This window comes from Coenobita brevimanus, chromosome 23 (assembly GCF_032717465.1).
Source record: "Coenobita brevimanus isolate Jiangsu-jjx chromosome 23, ASM3271746v2, whole genome shotgun sequence".
Taxonomy (NCBI): domain Eukaryota; kingdom Metazoa; phylum Arthropoda; class Malacostraca; order Decapoda; family Coenobitidae; genus Coenobita; species Coenobita brevimanus.
The window spans coordinates 68,359,371-68,376,899 of NC_136976.1; the positions used below are offsets into that span (position 1 = coordinate 68,359,371).

Consider the following 17,529-nt stretch of genomic DNA (forward strand, 5'->3'; position numbering starts at 1 on the left):
ATGTGGGTATAATTATCAATTTCTCATACTGGTCATGAAACACACTACAAAGTTTTTCTTACTTGTTCTTCTTAAAATCCTTCATTAACGTTCCATGTTCAGGCATTTTCTTGATGTCAACCCAATCCTTTTCTTGTGGGAAGCCCATCACATTGAATATTCTGGTGGCACGTCAATAATGAATTAGACAGGACAGAGGATGCAAAAAAAAAAAAAATGTCACAGAACATACCAGTAAAAAAATTAATGCTATCAACAAGATCCATTTTTATAACAATACAGTACCTAACAATCCCATGACAGCTGATTCAACCCCAGGCAAGTCCAAAAGGCTGTTATCATTTCCCAATACATATAAGTAAAAGCCAACCACTGTTCTGCACTGACAGCATTTTAAACGGGGAAAACATCTGGTTATCTCTTGGATTACAATCCTGGTAAAAGCGCACGTGCGCACACACACACACACACACACACACACACACACAAGGGTACTATATTACTGTATACTGTATCTCTAGCAGGTAAAGAATATGATTCATAATAGGAAATGACCTGGACAATAAAATCATAAATAAATATCAATTAAAGTAAATGCAGTAATCCCTCAATTATCTGACATAATAGAGCCAAAGGCATGTCAGGGTAATGGCTCTGTCCGGATAATGGACTTCTCCCCTGGCCCCCATTCGTACATAACTTAACTTTGAAAGCCAGTGTAAATGGCCACTAAAGTACATTGTACAGCACTTGTTCCTGTTGTTTACACATCGTACAGCATTTGTTCCTGTTGTTTAACACTATCTGGTCAAGCAGACCTATAAATCACAACCAAGCAATTGTCATGCTCAAGCAGACCCATCAATCACAGACAAGCAATCACCACAGTAGGGCTATGACCTCTAGTGGAAAAAAAAAAAAAAAAAAAAAAAAAAGCCACACACGAAAAATGCAGTAAGAAAAAAAAAATCAACATCAAGACTCACAATTCGACCATCTTGCATCAATCTTACCCTGGATTTCCTCATCCTACTGAGCCAGCACCACCCCCTTCCTTTTCCTTGGTGGAGGGGCCATCATCACACCCTACAAAGGGGCATGCAAGGAATAGCAAGGCCTGAAGCAGGTAGGGTACAACCACAAAAGCCACCATGTGCACAGCCATAACAACTGTCTGAGAGGAGCTATTTACTACACTGTCGCCGCACGGGAACTGAGAATGACTGAGGGGGTCTCTAGCGGACCCTGGGTTAACTACCCAGACAGACAGGGTGGTGGCACCCGGCTATTCCCGCCTGGCTGGGTGAAAATGGTCACGCAGCCATATTTTCCACCCGAATGCATGCATTTAAATGGAAAAATAAACAAAAAAAAGGTTTCGGACAGCCAGATCACAGCGTCCAGATAATGGATTGTTCGGAAAATGGATGTCCAGATAACAGAGGGATTACTATAACTTTCTCATTAACTTAAGAAGCTAAAATATGGATCAGTATATTTTATACTGTGTTATTACCTGTCTAGCTGATCATGATGATATGGATTACTGGTTTTAATGTCTTCTTGCCTACAGTGGAAAATAGGCTCTGATGTAAGCAGCTCAGCAAATATACAACCTATTGCCCAAATATCTGTGGAAGAGACAAATACAGTTTCACCTTTTTTGGCAAGCACTTATAATATACACCGAAAAAGCCTGGGATACAAGACCACTGCATCATCCAGGTTACCACATTTATAACCCTGAGGTATTATCTTAGATCCTGATTGTACTTACCAACCCACAAAGGGTGGATGGACGTGTGGGTGGATGGACATCTGAGTTGAGTGACACCAGCTGCCTGCCCAGGATTTGAGCACTGGAGCTTCGCAATCAGCGATGCTAACCAACCAGCCAAAGCAGGGTGGACTTATAACATTTGGTGTGAAAACATGTGCAGTTGATGAAAAAATCATTATGTGGGAGGAGTCCAATGACATCCTAAATTATCAATATCTTCCATGGTAAATAGTCTGTTATAGTCTCAATGTGCATATGTTGACAGTACTGACTACAAAATGTCAAGCAAGTGATATATATATTCATGGCATCCTTAGGAAACAAAATTTATTAATGTGGGGTAGAATCATCTGCAATTTTGTAAATGTCACCACCTGGTGTCATAGTTTCATGTGAAGTGTGCACTGATACTGATACTTTTTTGATTGAATGTACCATCATATTCCACACTTTCTGCTCACTCCTTCCCCTCTATCTATGCCTGACTGAATGCATGTTGTACCTAGAATTTCACACATGTTCTTGACAGTTTGAAGCTTTTCTAGACTGCAAATTACAGTATCATCGTGAAATGTTCCCTACGTGGTCTACAAAGACTTCGAACTACCGCATTAACAACAGACATGTCTTCATTTGGTGTGAAACCCTGACTACAATTTCCTTTCATCTAGGGGTAGGATTAAAACAGTGAACAGAAACTAAGGCAAAGAGTATACAACAGGTATATGGACAATGAGATCACCATGAGTGTTGGTGCTGCTGAGCAATCCTGGTCTGTCTGGCTACGCAGACCAATCAATTGTGGGCAAGCAACCACCCCTGTAAGGCCATTCCATGCAGTGAGCTAATGCTACCCTGCGGCAGACAGTGTCTTGCCACAGCGAGGTGTGGGGAAGAGTGCAGAAGTTTGATTCCTGGATGGATGCTGCATTTGCCTCTCTCTAATCTATTAATGGGCACCATAGTAGGCTCAATCACCCCATAATCTTATTATAAGGTTAACATCTGGTGTTGCAAATGGATTCCTGGGTTACAAGAAACCATTAGGCTTGCCTTTTGGTGCAGAGCCACCTGAAGTGGAAAGAAGACAAATAAAATGTGACAAGAAGGATAAGTGAAACAGGAGAACAGGGCAGACAGAAAATGGATGATAAAGCAGAAGAATGTAGTAGGAAGCACTACTGTACATCAAAAGAGTAGATGACAGTTGCCTCCACAAGCATACAATAAGTATATGGACTACAATATGTACAAAGTACTGATACTACAATATCATGGAGAGGTTAATTTACATAACTATCCATCAACTGTCCAAGCCTTAATTATCCCATTGTGACCATGGGGGCCAAGGGCTAGGCTCCTCAGTTCAGACATTAAAGTGAGTGGCCATTCACTTGCCCCTGAATACCATTATATAAACAACAAACCTCAACCACCCTCAGTCTAGAGCCTGTTTGTGTCACATTTGGTTGGAGCACCTTGATCCACACCACCAAGTATTAGCTATGTAATCATCATCCTAAGTAGTAACTGGTATGGTTTCCTAAATTTCTACTTCATAGTGAAGAACTGCAAATGTCAGGAAGGATGTGCAGTGTATCATAATCCGTGCAGGACCTCACTTATACTTTGAGCTCATACATTACAGTAAATATTTCATTCCCCTACCTATAGCCTTGGTGTAGTGGCGTGCACCCAGAAGTAGCTCAGGTGCTCGATACCAGAAAGTTACTACCACTGGGTCCAAGTCTGCCAGAGGCTTGAGTGGTGAATTGAAGAGTCGGGCAAATCCCATGTCTGCTATTTTCACTCTTCCTCTCTCTGTCCCCTCACCCATTACTAAGATGTTTGCAGGTTTCTGTCAAAGTTGATGGTGAATATTTATGAAATACCTGTCTTTAATGTAATGGCTCTTAACCTGCAGTAAGATGTAAAAATTTATCTGATTTTACAAGTCAACAATATGCAGTAGATGCTCTATTTAACGAACTAATTCAGCCAACCCCTATTCCATTTTCTTGTATTTTCCGCTTCATCGAGTTCCGTAACCAAGGTTCAACATAAAGGAAAATTTTCCAGTATTTTGAGGAGCATTCCACTCAATCCTTAAAGCCAATGGTAGGCTGAGTTCCTGACAATAAGCAATGAAATTCAGCAAACTATGCTAACTCTCAATGTTACACACAGCAGTCTGAACCCATAATTTATGTCCACACTTAAATGCATTATTGTGTACATGTTAACAGTGATACATACAGTAGTTACAGTGGAGTCTCTTTTATCCGCAATTCTTTTAACCATAATATGCCATTAACTGTAAGTTTTACTAAAAGGTTCTCATTTCATTTAACTGCAAAAATCTGAAATCTATCCGAAAATTCAAACATGGCGGACTCGTCTCGCGCCACTAGCGTTAGTTTATGGTTGCTCCACCAGTCACTAGAATGAGCGAGTTGCCCACTCCCTCACCTGCATCCACTACCTCGGAAGATTTGGATGATGTGGGAGATGATGTGGATGATGTGGAAATAACTGAATAAGGAAACAGAAAATATGAAAAAACAATAAGGTTTAAGACTTTATTTGTTCAAATTGCTTACAGTGAAGTACAAAACTGTTCTGGTGAAGGTTTATTTAAGTTTACTTGAGTGAAGATTTATATAAGTTGACAGTTTCTATTACAGTTACAAAAGTGCAGTTACATACATAGTTACTACAGTGTTTTAAGTGTTTTGGTGATGGTTGAGTGGCTTTTGGGGTGCTGGTGGGCTAGACGTCGCCAGAAATGGGTGAGTACAATACTGTTCCCTTGTATCCTACACATTATTACAGTATTTTTTTTCTGAAAAAATTGATTAAACAAAACTTTGAGTGTCCCATGATTTTCAGATAAAAGAGACTCCACCGTACTTAGTAACAAAATATGCACACACAAAGAACAGGGTGAGGATAGTAGTGTACCAAATACAGTACTGTAGCATAGTAAACAGGGATAGTAAAATATAGTATGGCTTACCTCCAATAGTAGGGGTTCTGCACTTCCTGCAGAAATATGCCAGACACAGGTAGCCATATTGGCCCCCCCAAACCCATGTCGGGCCTGGAGGTCGTTTAGTCACTGTCAGAGTCACTCTCCATCAGCACTAAAGGTGGTACTAGGGTGACAAAGGGGCTGGGGGGCATCAGGGATGGTGTTGGTAATGGTGTAGGTGTCCCTTGGGCAGAGGTTGAGGGCAGAGAGACATCAGATTCAGCTGAGGGCTTGCTACAGGTGGATGGCAAGGAAATGTCTGATGTGCAACTGTCCTTCCTTTCCTTAGGTTTACGTGGTAGTGGCAGCTTGAAAAAAATGTCAATCTTGGTCTGTTTAGGGGCATACATCTCCCTCCTGATCTTCCTAATTCTGGTTCTCATTTTCCTCGAAGTCCTAACCTCACCTGGCTGCACATTATGCTCCCTCATCTGGTACCCTTTGACTGAGGGCACAAAGCAGTCAAAAACTCAAAACTTGGTTATCCTGCCTGTGAACCAAGCCTTCGTACTGCTGTCATAGCCCACAGGCAAACTATTCATGATGGGCCTCATTGCACATTGTTGCTATGCACTGCCTACCACCATTGGCCTCAGTCGGTGTGAAGCATCGGCATTGCTCACAACAACACAGACACCCGTGATTTGCTCAGCTTGTGATCTCCCACACTGGACTGGCTTTCCTCAGCAAGTGTGGAGTTACGCAAGGCTTTCCAAAAATGCCCTGTTTTGTCTGCATTATAAGTTTGCCAAGCCTGAAGACCTGTCTCCTTTCTTGTTTTTAGTTCCTCCAGAGAGTCAGAGCACCTTCAAAGTCAACCCTGCATCTGTCACCCACAATTGTTCTGTGCCAACTGTCATGTCACCTACTAAATCCAATTATCCACTCATCACTAGCCAGAATGTCCCTGATTCCCAGTTTCTCTGCAAACTTTAGTACAGCACTTCTTATCTCAGGCCCATGCACAGGCAAGCCCTAGGGTCTTCCCTGCTTGTGCCAGCTGTACGCCACTTCGTCTAATTTTTCAGACTTTGGTTTTTTCACAGACCGCCTTTCCAACATTTTAGATTTTTCACAACCACTAGCACCCACCTCTGGTTGCAATTTAAATTTCTTGATTTTGTCCTTGTGTTTGTGAAGGTCATACACTTGAGTTTTCTTTACCCCATACTCCTTCATCACCACCCCTGGGCTAACTCCATGCTCCATCTTCTCAATTATTTCCAATTTCTGGGCAAGGGAAAGCCTTACCCTCTCCTTCTATTCCTGAACTTAAGGCATGGTGCACAAAAGCTTTGGTTTACTGGGGAAAAAAAAAAAAAAAACACACACACACACAAACAAGGCCATAATACCAAGGCAAAGCCAAACACACGTGAAGTTACTGCTAACAGTAAGGTGATCACGTGAATACCGTACTGTATGGGCCATGCAATGTCACCGAGTCCCTGCCATTGCCACTGCCCAGGCGAACTGGCAGGAACATGTAGCAACACCACACACCGCTACTCAGGGAAGCGGGCCACTATGGACTCGATGACGCACTTAATTTATGGAACGTTTTCTAGAAATTCAAAAGTTTTTGGGACGGAATTTCCATTAAGGAATTATGCTCAATTTCATGGAAACTTTCCTTTAAATGAGGAGAAAAAGAAACAGAAAAAATTCTTCCATTATCTCGGTCCTCCACTAAATTGGTGTACATTAAATTGAGCATCTACTGTACTATAACATGACTCACATAATTATAGGAAAACCTTCGAAATAAATGAAGATTAAAAACTGTTGATCATTAACCCAAAAGCACAGGTGTCTTTTTCATCATATTCTCACAATTTTGCAATATTGTTTCTTATCTCGGGATAGACTTCTGAAATTTATGAGGTTAGATAGAGCCTTAAAATACACTACTTCAAACCAAGATGCCTTTATGAGGTTGAATAAAATCGCTTGGCAGCGAAGAAAACAGACTAAAAAGGATGTTGCCTGGATTATAATGGTTAACTCAACAAAAAACAAGGATAGACAGGGTATCAAACTACAGTCAAGTCGCCTAAGATGTGGGTAATTGGTTCTGGAACAATCCAGCACCATAGAAATAACTAAACTTATGGGAAATATGGAATTTGGTTTTTGACATTCACCCAAGGTCCCCCTTCTCACCCCACTTTTCCCCATTTGCCCCCACTTTACACAAGCACACAATCAAGCAATCAGTCAATGCATATATTACACATAACAACAGGCACAAAAAAACAGGAGGGTGATCAGCCTTGTGTCTATTTGGGCATAATACAGTCATTCGTAAAACCGCTATGAACTGGTTAGTGACAAAGCACCTGTCTCTGAGCTAAGACAAAGTATAATGGCTCCCATTATCATCATCACGAATATAAGAATGATTATTAATGTGTTAAATGTGAGTTTTGTTGACACTTGAGCACACAAACTTTATCAAATAAACTTCTTCAATCAGTGCCTGACCAGGCAGCCTCCGCCATACTGATCAGCTGACCAAAACATTAAAGATGGTGGAGGCTGTCTGGTCAAGCACTGATTGAAGAAGTTTATTTGATAAAGTATGTAAGCTCAAGTGTCAACAAAATTCACATTTAATACATTAATAATCATTCTTATATATGATGATGATGATGATGATGGGAGGCATTATACTTCATCTTAGCTCAGAGATAGGTGCTTCGTCACTAACCAGTTCATAACAGTTTTACGAACAAATCTACAAACTAGCCACAATACCCAAAGAATCTTTTATGTTTCATTACTTGACACAATGAATTTGGTGAAGTTTAACCTCCTCATAAGAGAGAAAAGTCCACAGTTGGAGCACTTGTAGTATGGAGCTGAAGTGGTCGCCATCTTCTTTGTTTGCAAGCAGGGGAGCGAGCTGACCACCAGGGAAATTTGCTCAGGCATTTCAAACCTTGCCACGTCACCATGCCATAGGTATTTTATGCACGTGGTTTGTATTTTTTGGTTCTGGCACCTTGCCATCTCACAGAAAACCACAGCATGGAAGTCCGTGCAATAGGCGACTTGACTATATCATTCTGCGTGATGTACAATGACAAACTTCACAAGACAGACACCTTGGTCTGAAAGGACTCAAATGAATTTGCAAACCAAAAATTAAAGAGATAACTGTAAACATAACTCACCAAATCTCTGTGGAGTACCCAGTTTGAGTGGAGGTAACGTATACCATCTAGTATCTGGTATAATAAAGATTTGACCATTCCTTTTGCAACTTGAACTGTCTTCTTGTTGGCTTTGGCAGCACGGTGAAACTTGATGATGTGCTGTGGAGATGGAGGAGGGTAAATGAAAATAAAAAATGATCTGGCTACCATTACCATAAATGAATAGTGTGTGGAAATAATAGCTTCTTTCAAAACAAGTTCTCTTTATTCCTACACTCAACATCTACTAACCTTCCAACACTCTGGTTGTGACAAGCAAGCATCATGGATCGTGCTGTTACACTCCAACGAGAGAGAGAGAGAGAGAGAGAGAGAGAGAGAGAGAGAGAGAGAGTGTGTGTGTGTGTGTGTGTGTGTGTGTGTGTGTGTGTGTGTGTGTGTGTGTGTGTGTGTGTGTGTGTGAGTGTGTGTGTGTGAGTGTGTGAGTGTGTGTGGTAAAGCACTGGTGGAGGCATGGTGGCGCGGTGGTGAGGCGAGAATGTGTATGCAGCTGTAGGTGTGCTGAGTCAGCTTGCCTCAAAGTTATTGTTATAATAACTGCATTCACAATGACACTCATGCCACAATTCTGAAAAACCTATGCGGAAATGGTGCTTGTGGTTGACTGCGATCTTCTGGAAGTGATATTATTGTGGAGGGCTAGTATAACCTTAGTTGTGTAACCGCACCTCAGCCACATATACGGACATGGGAGGGAAAAAAAAAAGTTGCTCCAATTCTCCACTCTCTCTCTCTGACTAAACGCACTTCACGGACAATCAGGCAATCAGCTTGAAGTCGAAGGATTGGAGAGTATTATGACACTTAGTTTTTTTATTTTTAGTTAAGCATTAGCTGAGATATTAAAGTTTTCAAAAAAGGTGATTTTCTCTGAACTGCCTAGCTAGGAGAAGGGTCGGTGGAAATATATGCCAGATGCCATGGGGGGGAAAAAAAGGAGAAAAGAAAGCAACCAATTTCTATATACAGTAAAAGTCCTCTACTCCTAATAGCAGGGGACCAAGGGTCTTTTGGACTACTGGGGGGGGACCTCTGAAAACATTAGAAATATGTACACGATCATTAAATAAACACAAAAAATTATATGGGGTTCCAGTTTTAGATACTAGAAATGCACAGAAGTGTGGCTGAATAGTTGCAGCCAGGTACATCCAAGTCCAATTGCAAGACCAAGGCAGATAAATCTTAGATAATGCCCAGAAAAAAAATAAAAAGCCCAGAAAATTTTTAAAAATTTGGAGTGTTGGGATAATCGGATTACTGGTGGTTGGATTGGAGGACTTTTACTGTACTATAATTAACAATGTAGAGCTGGCAAACTGTAATAAAAATTTTGTTGACCTACTGCTGTAACAAAGAATAATAATAATTAGGTATGCAGTACTAAAGAATACTGATCTACACTTAAGAATACAACACATCCTTGTTTTACGATGAGAATGCGCTTGAAAAAATCCATTACAATATGATTAATAGTATACTGAGTCAATTATAACATGGGTTCAATGGGGTTAAATTTTTGGTCAAGGGCCACCAATCTAACAAAGTCTAAAAACAAATTTCCAACGAAGTCTAAAAATAAATTTCCAACTCATCTAAACTTGTAGTTATTCCACTTCATTACACCTCATTTACTGCTTGAACTTCAACAACACACTCTTCCATCACTGACACTAACATAACACATCCAATTGTATTTAGCTCAATGGTCATCTTGGAACAGATAAATGACTGTAAACTCATGTGCAGGTGATCATATAAGTAAAATCAGCAATTGTTTATCGACCAGAGAGGCATCGTACAGGATCATAGTGCTTGTAAAATTCTACTGTATACAGAAAAAAGGTACAAGGTACTAACTTTTTTATCATCATAAAAGTGGTTCATAACATACCAGTTCATTGTATAACGAGGGTCTATTGTACTACTTCAGTAACAACCAACAAGTCTCAAAATGACATAGGGGGACCAGGGGTTATGCTACTGCAGTCCAGATAATTTATGGGTAGGTGATATACCTACTTTATTACATCAAAGTAATCAGCACAGTAAAAGACACTAACCCACAAGTCATGCTCAGCATAGTCAAACAGCAGCCACACTTTGCGGTCCGCATGTGAGAGGAAGACACGCTGGAGATTGATGACATTTGGGTGCTTTAATTCACGCAGTAACTGTAAATGTAATGAATCTTCATAAATACACTATGATAGCACTAACAAATGTTTGTTATTTTTCTCAGGATATTAACCCTAACCAAAATTACTAAAGGTATGTACAGCATATGAATCTGTTGAAATCCTTCACTGAGAAGACTGTACTGTGAGTATATTTTGCCTCACTGTAGGTACCAAGAAAATTACATTCACTACTACTTTACATGAAAACATTACTGGAAATTATTTATAACCAAGAAAATTACATTCACTACTACATTACATGAAAACATTACTGGAAATTATTTCTAACTCCTTCAACTGCACAGATTTCTCTGAAGTTATATTACAGTATATCACCTGGTAGTGCTCATCATCATCATCATCAGGACCTCCTTTCTCACCCTAGGGCAGGGTGAAGAGTAGCAACATCCAGACAGCCTAAGTTTGCCCATTTCAATGGGCCACACTTCCAATCACTCATTATTCAAGCCCATGGAATTCTGGCTCCAACAAACAGGCCAAAAAAATTTCACCACGTTCTGTAGCTTTACATATACCTATCAGGTAGAGTCAATCCAAATGCTGTCATGTTAAAAAGGGGTGCCAAATCCCTGGTTATGCGCTTCTCTGCACAAAATTCATCCAATCCCTGAGCCTCACCAATTTTCATGCCTCTCTTCCTCACACACTCATCCACAGCATCCCTGCACCTTCTTCTTGGCCTACCTCACCTCCTTCCTCCTTCAAATTCACTCAGATGTACCTTTTTCACCCCTCTATTGTCCTCCATTCTCTCCACATGACCATACCATCTCACTACACTCTCTTTGATTCTGGTGTCCACAGACTTCCTCACTCCACATCTTTCATGTATCACATTATTCCGTACCCTATCCACTCTCTGTACTCCACATACATTCCTCAGCAGTCCCATTTCCACTGCTCTCACTCTTGACTTTTCACTTTCATGCCATACCATAGTCTCACATCCGTATGTTAAAGTTGGCACTAACACTCCTTCATGTAAGCCCCATGCAGCTGCAACACTCAAGCCTCTGTTTTTTATCATGGCCTTCATAGCACCAGCTACTTTCCTTCCTTGTGTCGCTCAACTTTCCACATCTTTTGCACATTTTCCACTCTTTTCTATCACTGTATCCATGTATCTGAACTCTCTCACCAATTCCAGTCTCTCTCCATTCATTGTAACATCACACTAGGAGTCACATTCTCTCTCAATAACCATCACTTTACTCTTTCCTACACCTACTCTCAAGGCACGATGTTCGCAGACATCTACAAAACTCTGCACTAGTCTACCAAGCTCTTGTCCAGTACCAGGCCCTCCACATTTGCGGGAGTTAGGGGACACAGATCCCCGCGAAAGTGGATTTCCGCGATTGTCTGGCGAGCCCCCCCAAAATGCTTCTACAGCTGCAAATCACCCCTTGTGAGCAAATGTGCACATCCTGTACCTAATAAACCATATCTGGGACCTGAAAGCAGGATAAAATATCACAAATAGTGACAGACCAACTGTAAAAAAAAGTTTAATAACAAATAAGTTTTGACTGGGTATGGCTGTACAGAACAGTACAAAGTTAGGGTAAATATGTACCTGGTGACTTCCCCAGACTCCCGCAAGTGAGTGTGTCTCGCGCACATGCACGTGAGTGTGGGAAAGTCATCAGCTACTCCACCTTCTTACAATCATACCCATTAAATTCAGAGTTAACTCACCACTGTCCCTGAAGTTTTGGCGGACGAACTCTGACTTATGATGATGATGATGATGATGATGATGATGATGATGATGATGATGATGAACATGACACTGATGATGTTGAAGATGATTAGCCATGCAGTTACCAATCAGGGATGACTGGATGAGATGACGTGGAGTGTAACTGCATGGCATAAGGAGTCTACATGTGCACAGACTCCACCTCATCTCCACTGCTAGCATCATAGCCAAGTGGTGGTGGATTGTCGATATTGTCCTCAGAGACAGGTGGAGAGGATAATGCACCATCAGAGTCAGAGCAAACAGGTTCAGGGTCAGACATGGGTTGAGGTTCAGGCACAGATACAGGCTGCTCAGCCTCAGGTGTGGTGGAGGAACACGAGTGCATGACAGCAGCAGCAGCAAGGGGTCACGGTGTCTTTGAGAAGAACATTGTGATAGGCAATTGGGACTGCTTCCGCTTCATGTTGTCAAACAGCATTTTGTAGGGTATTACGATCTGATCTATACCACTCGTCACCTTCAACGCCCTCACCATCGATGGATCCTTAACACAGAAGAGCTGCTTCATGTGTGCGATTGCCCTCATCATCTACCCCAGCTTTTCATGTGAGGCCTTGGTGCTGCAGGGAGTCATCAGGATTCTCCTCCTCATTCGCCGACCGCACGAGCTCCACTAATTCTTTGTCGGTAAGGGCCACATCATGTTCTTCCACCAGCTCCCCCATATCCTAAAACTGTTCACCACCTACAAGCCTTGCCAACTCCACTGTCTTCCTTACAGCCTGGTTCACCTGCTCCTGAGAAGCAAATCCCGCAAAATCTCGGATGCACTCTGGCCACAAAGCCCTCCAACAGCCATTAACTGTCTCAAGGCGCACATCCTTCAGACTCTCTTGCAACACCATGAGTAAGTCAGCGATGGTGAACCCCTTCCAGTAGTCCATGACACTCAGGTCGGGGTTTGCATCCAAAGATGTACAGAGCCTCTGCATTGACCTTCGAGTGTAATAGGCCTTGAAGGCTGCTATTACACCCTGGTCACAAGGTTGTATCAGGGAGGTTGTGTTGGGCAACAAAAACACAACCTCTACATCCTTACACATACCCTCGAGTGACTGTGGGTGGCCAGGAGCGTTGTCCAGGAGCAAGAAGATTTTGCCAGGAAGGCCCTTTTCCTGAAGATATGACTGCACCTCCGTCAGGAGGAAGTAATCCAGAAAAATGGTGCTGGTGGTCCACGCTCTCTTACTGAGCATTGAGAACACTGGTAGGAGGTTTTTGTTGCGTCGCTTCAGTACTCTGAGATTTGCCGACTTATAAATAAATCCTGGCTTGAGCATGTGGCCAGCAGCATTGGGACACATCAGTAAGGTGCAGCATACTTAGCTGCCTTGAACCCCGGAGCCCATTTCTCTTCCTTCGAGACGAAGGTCCTAGCAGGCATTTTCTTCCAATATAGGCCTGTCTCATCAACATTCCATACCTGCTCAGGCCTATATCCTTTCTCCTCAATAATTTGCTGAAGCGCTTCTGGGAATGCTGCCGCTGCCAGATGGTCCGCTGACGCTGATTCCCCTCTCACCTTCAGATTGTGAAAAGAGAACTGCCTCTTGAATCTACTGAACCAACCTCTACTGGCTGTGAATTCAGGATGGGTGGTTGTGCCTGGTACAAGGTCTGCGCTGGTGCTTGGGGTTTTGGGGTCGGGAGGTGAACTGGTCATCCTGCCATACAATGTCTTCGCCTCTGCCCGAATTGCAATACTATCTATGGGATTTCCTTTCCTGCTTTGGTCATTTATCCACACAAACAGTGCATGCTCCATCTTGGACACTGCAATGTCTCTCACCTGGGATATTTGCTTGGTTGAGGGTAGCGCAGTGGATGCCAATGCCACCCTGATATTCTCCTCATTTTTCTCTATGTACCGCACTATGCTCTCGTTAACGTTAAATAATTTCCCAACACCAGCATAACTCATACCCTCCCTATACTTGTCTAGCAATTTCACCTTTTCCTCCAAGCTCATTACCTTCTTTGCCTGTTTAGGGGTGGGCCCACAACCCAGAAAGCTTGGGGCCCATGCTAGCAGGACAACGCAAACACATGTGGGACAAAACTATCGCAAGTAAATCGCACAATTGGGAGGTAATTCACTCACACATTAGCACAGCAATGCACTTCTTATCTTTGAACACATGAGAGCTCAATTATTGGGGACAATACCGAGATCAGGGGAGGTTTGGTGTGGCAACGTATAGGCAGCAAAACGACCACGACAGTGGCAGGACACAGACTGAGAGGGAGACAGAGGAGCGTGGGAGTGCAGTGGTTTGGTGCGGGCCTGTTTTGGCGTGAAATGACCAGTGAGTGTCTGCGCGGCGACAATTTGTGGGCGTGAATGAAATCTCGGCTCCACAGAGGGACAATCCACAAATGAGCGAGGGATACGAAAGTAGAATTCGTGAATATGGAGGGCCTGGTGTATTTTCAAGTAGCACTGCATCATCAGCATACAACAAATTTGAGATATTCCATCCATCACCATTCATTACCAACACCATCCCTCTTTCCGCTACTCGTGTTTTTACTTCGCTCATCACCCCATCCATATATATACTGAACAACCATGGGGACATCACATAACCTTGCTGCACACTCACAATTATCGTGAACCAATCACTCAGATGCCCATTTACCCTTATACATCCCTCACTACCAACATAAAACTCTTGATGGTACCTGGCAGCTTACCAATTACACCATATATGTGCAAAACTTTCCACAGTCCTTCTGTCTACATTGCTGAATGCTTTTTCCAGCTCCATAAATGCCATAAACACCTTACAGTCCTCACACATCTCCACTATCTGTCTTACTGCATATATTTGATCCACACATTCTCTGCCACTCCTAAAGCCACCCTGCTCATCACTCACTAGGACTTCTGATCTCTCTCTTACTTTTTCTATAATAATTCTTCCATATACCTTCCCAACCACACTCAACAGACTTATGCCACGATAATTCTTGCACTCACTTTGCACACCTTTACACCTTTATTTTTATTTTTGTACAAGGGTACAATCACTGCCTTTTTCCACTCCACTGGCACAGATTCACTTATCTATGCCTTCTTATATATCTCTAACAAGCACTTTATCTAGTGGTACTACACATAAAAAACAAGAAAGTCTTCCATAAAGTACTTATCTATAGCCAGACACCATAATCCTGCAAAGAGGTGTCCATTTGACTTTGAGTTGGTTGTTTTTCAGGGTGGGGCACTAACTCTTCGCCAACCCACACACGTAGAGAACACGTATGGGTTGGTTATATGGTTACCACCCAGTGCTGTAAATGGCTTCCTGGCTTACAGGAAACCATTAGGCTCATTACACTCAATGTAAATCATCCTGAAATGGAAAGACTAAAAATTGACAGGAAAGATGGGAGAAACAGGAAGTAGGCAGTACTACATCAAGTGAAGGGCATTAAATGTTTACAGTACTTACAGCAATTTCTCTGCATGCTGACATAGATAAACCTGTGCCTTCAATCTGCTTGAGGGCATACTCCTTTGTGTCCGAACTGTGGGTAAATGGTAAGTTATCAGCATTATTTTACAAACCAGCTATTAATGATTTTGTTACATCTTGAACAGTTACAACATGCAACATCATAGGTCAGTCAGTCACAGCACAGTAAAGTAATTTAAAATTTTATGAATACAGTAATATTTCAATTATCCATCTTTGCAATATCCAGCACAACTGGCTCGGGTCTTTAAGGCAATATCCTGCACCAAAATGGGACGTAACTGGCAGTTCTATGCAATTCCAGATGTTGAGGTGTATCAACCAGCTCGCAAATGGTAGCCAACCAGCACCGTATTACGGTACAGTATTACTGTAATGTATCACTACTTTATTGTATTTTATGCTTAATTTTCACCTTTTACTCATGGGAAAGCTTTTGGGATAGCGGTTCCATACAGATAATAATGCAATATCTGGTTCAGCACTGAATACTGAGCCACTGGGGGGGTACTATGCAATATCTGGCATTTTACTATAACCGGTGTAGGGCTTGGCTGAATTACACTGAATAATTTAGAGTTTACTGTAATAATACAACTGCAGAGCTGAAGAAGGAAATTGCCAGTTCCTGAAACTTTTTATGAGAAAACTGTGCAGTATATATAACCTATCTATCTATTGCCAGATGCCTTAAACCCGTAAGGGGTGGCCACAAACAAATCACCTACATGTCACCCTCTCCCTCGCCACTTCACTGCCCTCCCCCCAGCTCGCACCCCCGTCTCTCATATACCTCTCCACTCCATCCCTTCATCATGTCCTCAGCCTCCCCCTCACTCACATGCACTCTCCTTGTTAGTCTCTTGCTCTCCATCCTCTCCACAGGGCCAAACCACCTCAATGTATTTCTCCTAACGCTTTCAATCACATCCACATCCAAAACACAACGCTCTATCACTACCTCATTTGTCTGTCTCTCCACAGACCCCACATGCTCCTATCAAATACAGTAACTCATTTCCACTGCTCTCACTTTTGATTTGTGTCTCGCCAGCAAGGTCCCAGCTTTGCTACCGTACATTAGGGTTGGTATCACAATACTATCGTGTAGCAACTTTATTACTTCCATCCTCACTTCCCTATTTATCATCACTGCTTTTAAAGAACCAGCAACCTTTTTTCCCTGCTGTACCCTTTCAACCACTTCATCCTCCAAACTTCCATCCTTATTCATCACACTACCCAAGTACAGTACTTAAATGCACTCAGGTTTTCCATTTTCTTATCATCCAATATCACTGTACATTCAGTGACTTTTTTCTCTTGAAGACCATAACTTTACTCTTCCATAATTTTGCCTTTAGATTCCGTTTCTTACACACTCTCCCAAACACATCCACCAAACCTTGCAGTTCCCCTTCATCTTCACTTAGCAATACAGTACAGGAAGTTTCCAAACAGTGCCATCTCTCATTAGGGCTCCTCCAACATCCACTGTCCTACCTTCTATCTCTTTTATAACTTCATATACTGACTGAACAACCATGGAGACATGACATATCCCTGTTTCAATCCAACATTCAGAAAGAAAAATTCACTCAGTTCACCATCCATACGCACTGCAGCCTTAGCATCCTCTATATACAACCAATAATAAAAAAGTAATTACAACTGCCCCAGCTTCCTCTGTGACTTAGGGTAAAGATGAAACTGCATATAGTGAGCTCACCCATAATATCTATCTATCTATCTATTGCCAGATGCCTTAATCCCGTAAGGGGCGGCCACAAACAAATCGCCTCCATGTCGCTCTGTCCCCTGTCATTTCACTGCCATGCTCCCAGCTCACACTCCATCCCTCCATCTCATCCTTGGCCTCCCTCTCCCTCTCCTCCCCTCCACCTCACTCACATACACTCTCCACATCAGTCTCTCACTCTCCATCCTCTCCACATGGCCAAACAACCTTAATGTGTTTCTCCTACTGCTTCCTATCACATCCACATCCACACCACAACACTCCTTCACTTCCTCATTTGTCAGTCTCTCTCTCCC

The 17,529-nt window shown here is 42.3% G+C and overlaps 1 protein-coding gene across 2 annotated transcripts in view; it reads right to left on the minus strand.

The window, feature by feature from the left end:
* Cdk8 (cyclin-dependent kinase 8) overlaps nt 1–17,529 on the minus strand; it is a 112,083-nt gene that overhangs the window by 84,860 nt on the left and 9,694 nt on the right. For both annotated transcript variants that reach the window (XM_080267332.1, XM_080267331.1), the window contains exons 2-7: nt 15,451–15,526; nt 10,093–10,203; nt 7,988–8,128; nt 3,449–3,638; nt 1,517–1,631; nt 63–161 (exon numbers count right to left, since the gene is read on the minus strand). In XM_080267332.1, coding sequence (XP_080123458.1) covers nt 63–161; nt 1,517–1,631; nt 3,449–3,638; nt 7,988–8,128; nt 10,093–10,203; nt 15,451–15,526 — 732 coding nt within the window. The remainder of the gene's footprint in view (nt 1–62; nt 162–1,516; nt 1,632–3,448; nt 3,639–7,987; nt 8,129–10,092; nt 10,204–15,450; nt 15,527–17,529) is intronic.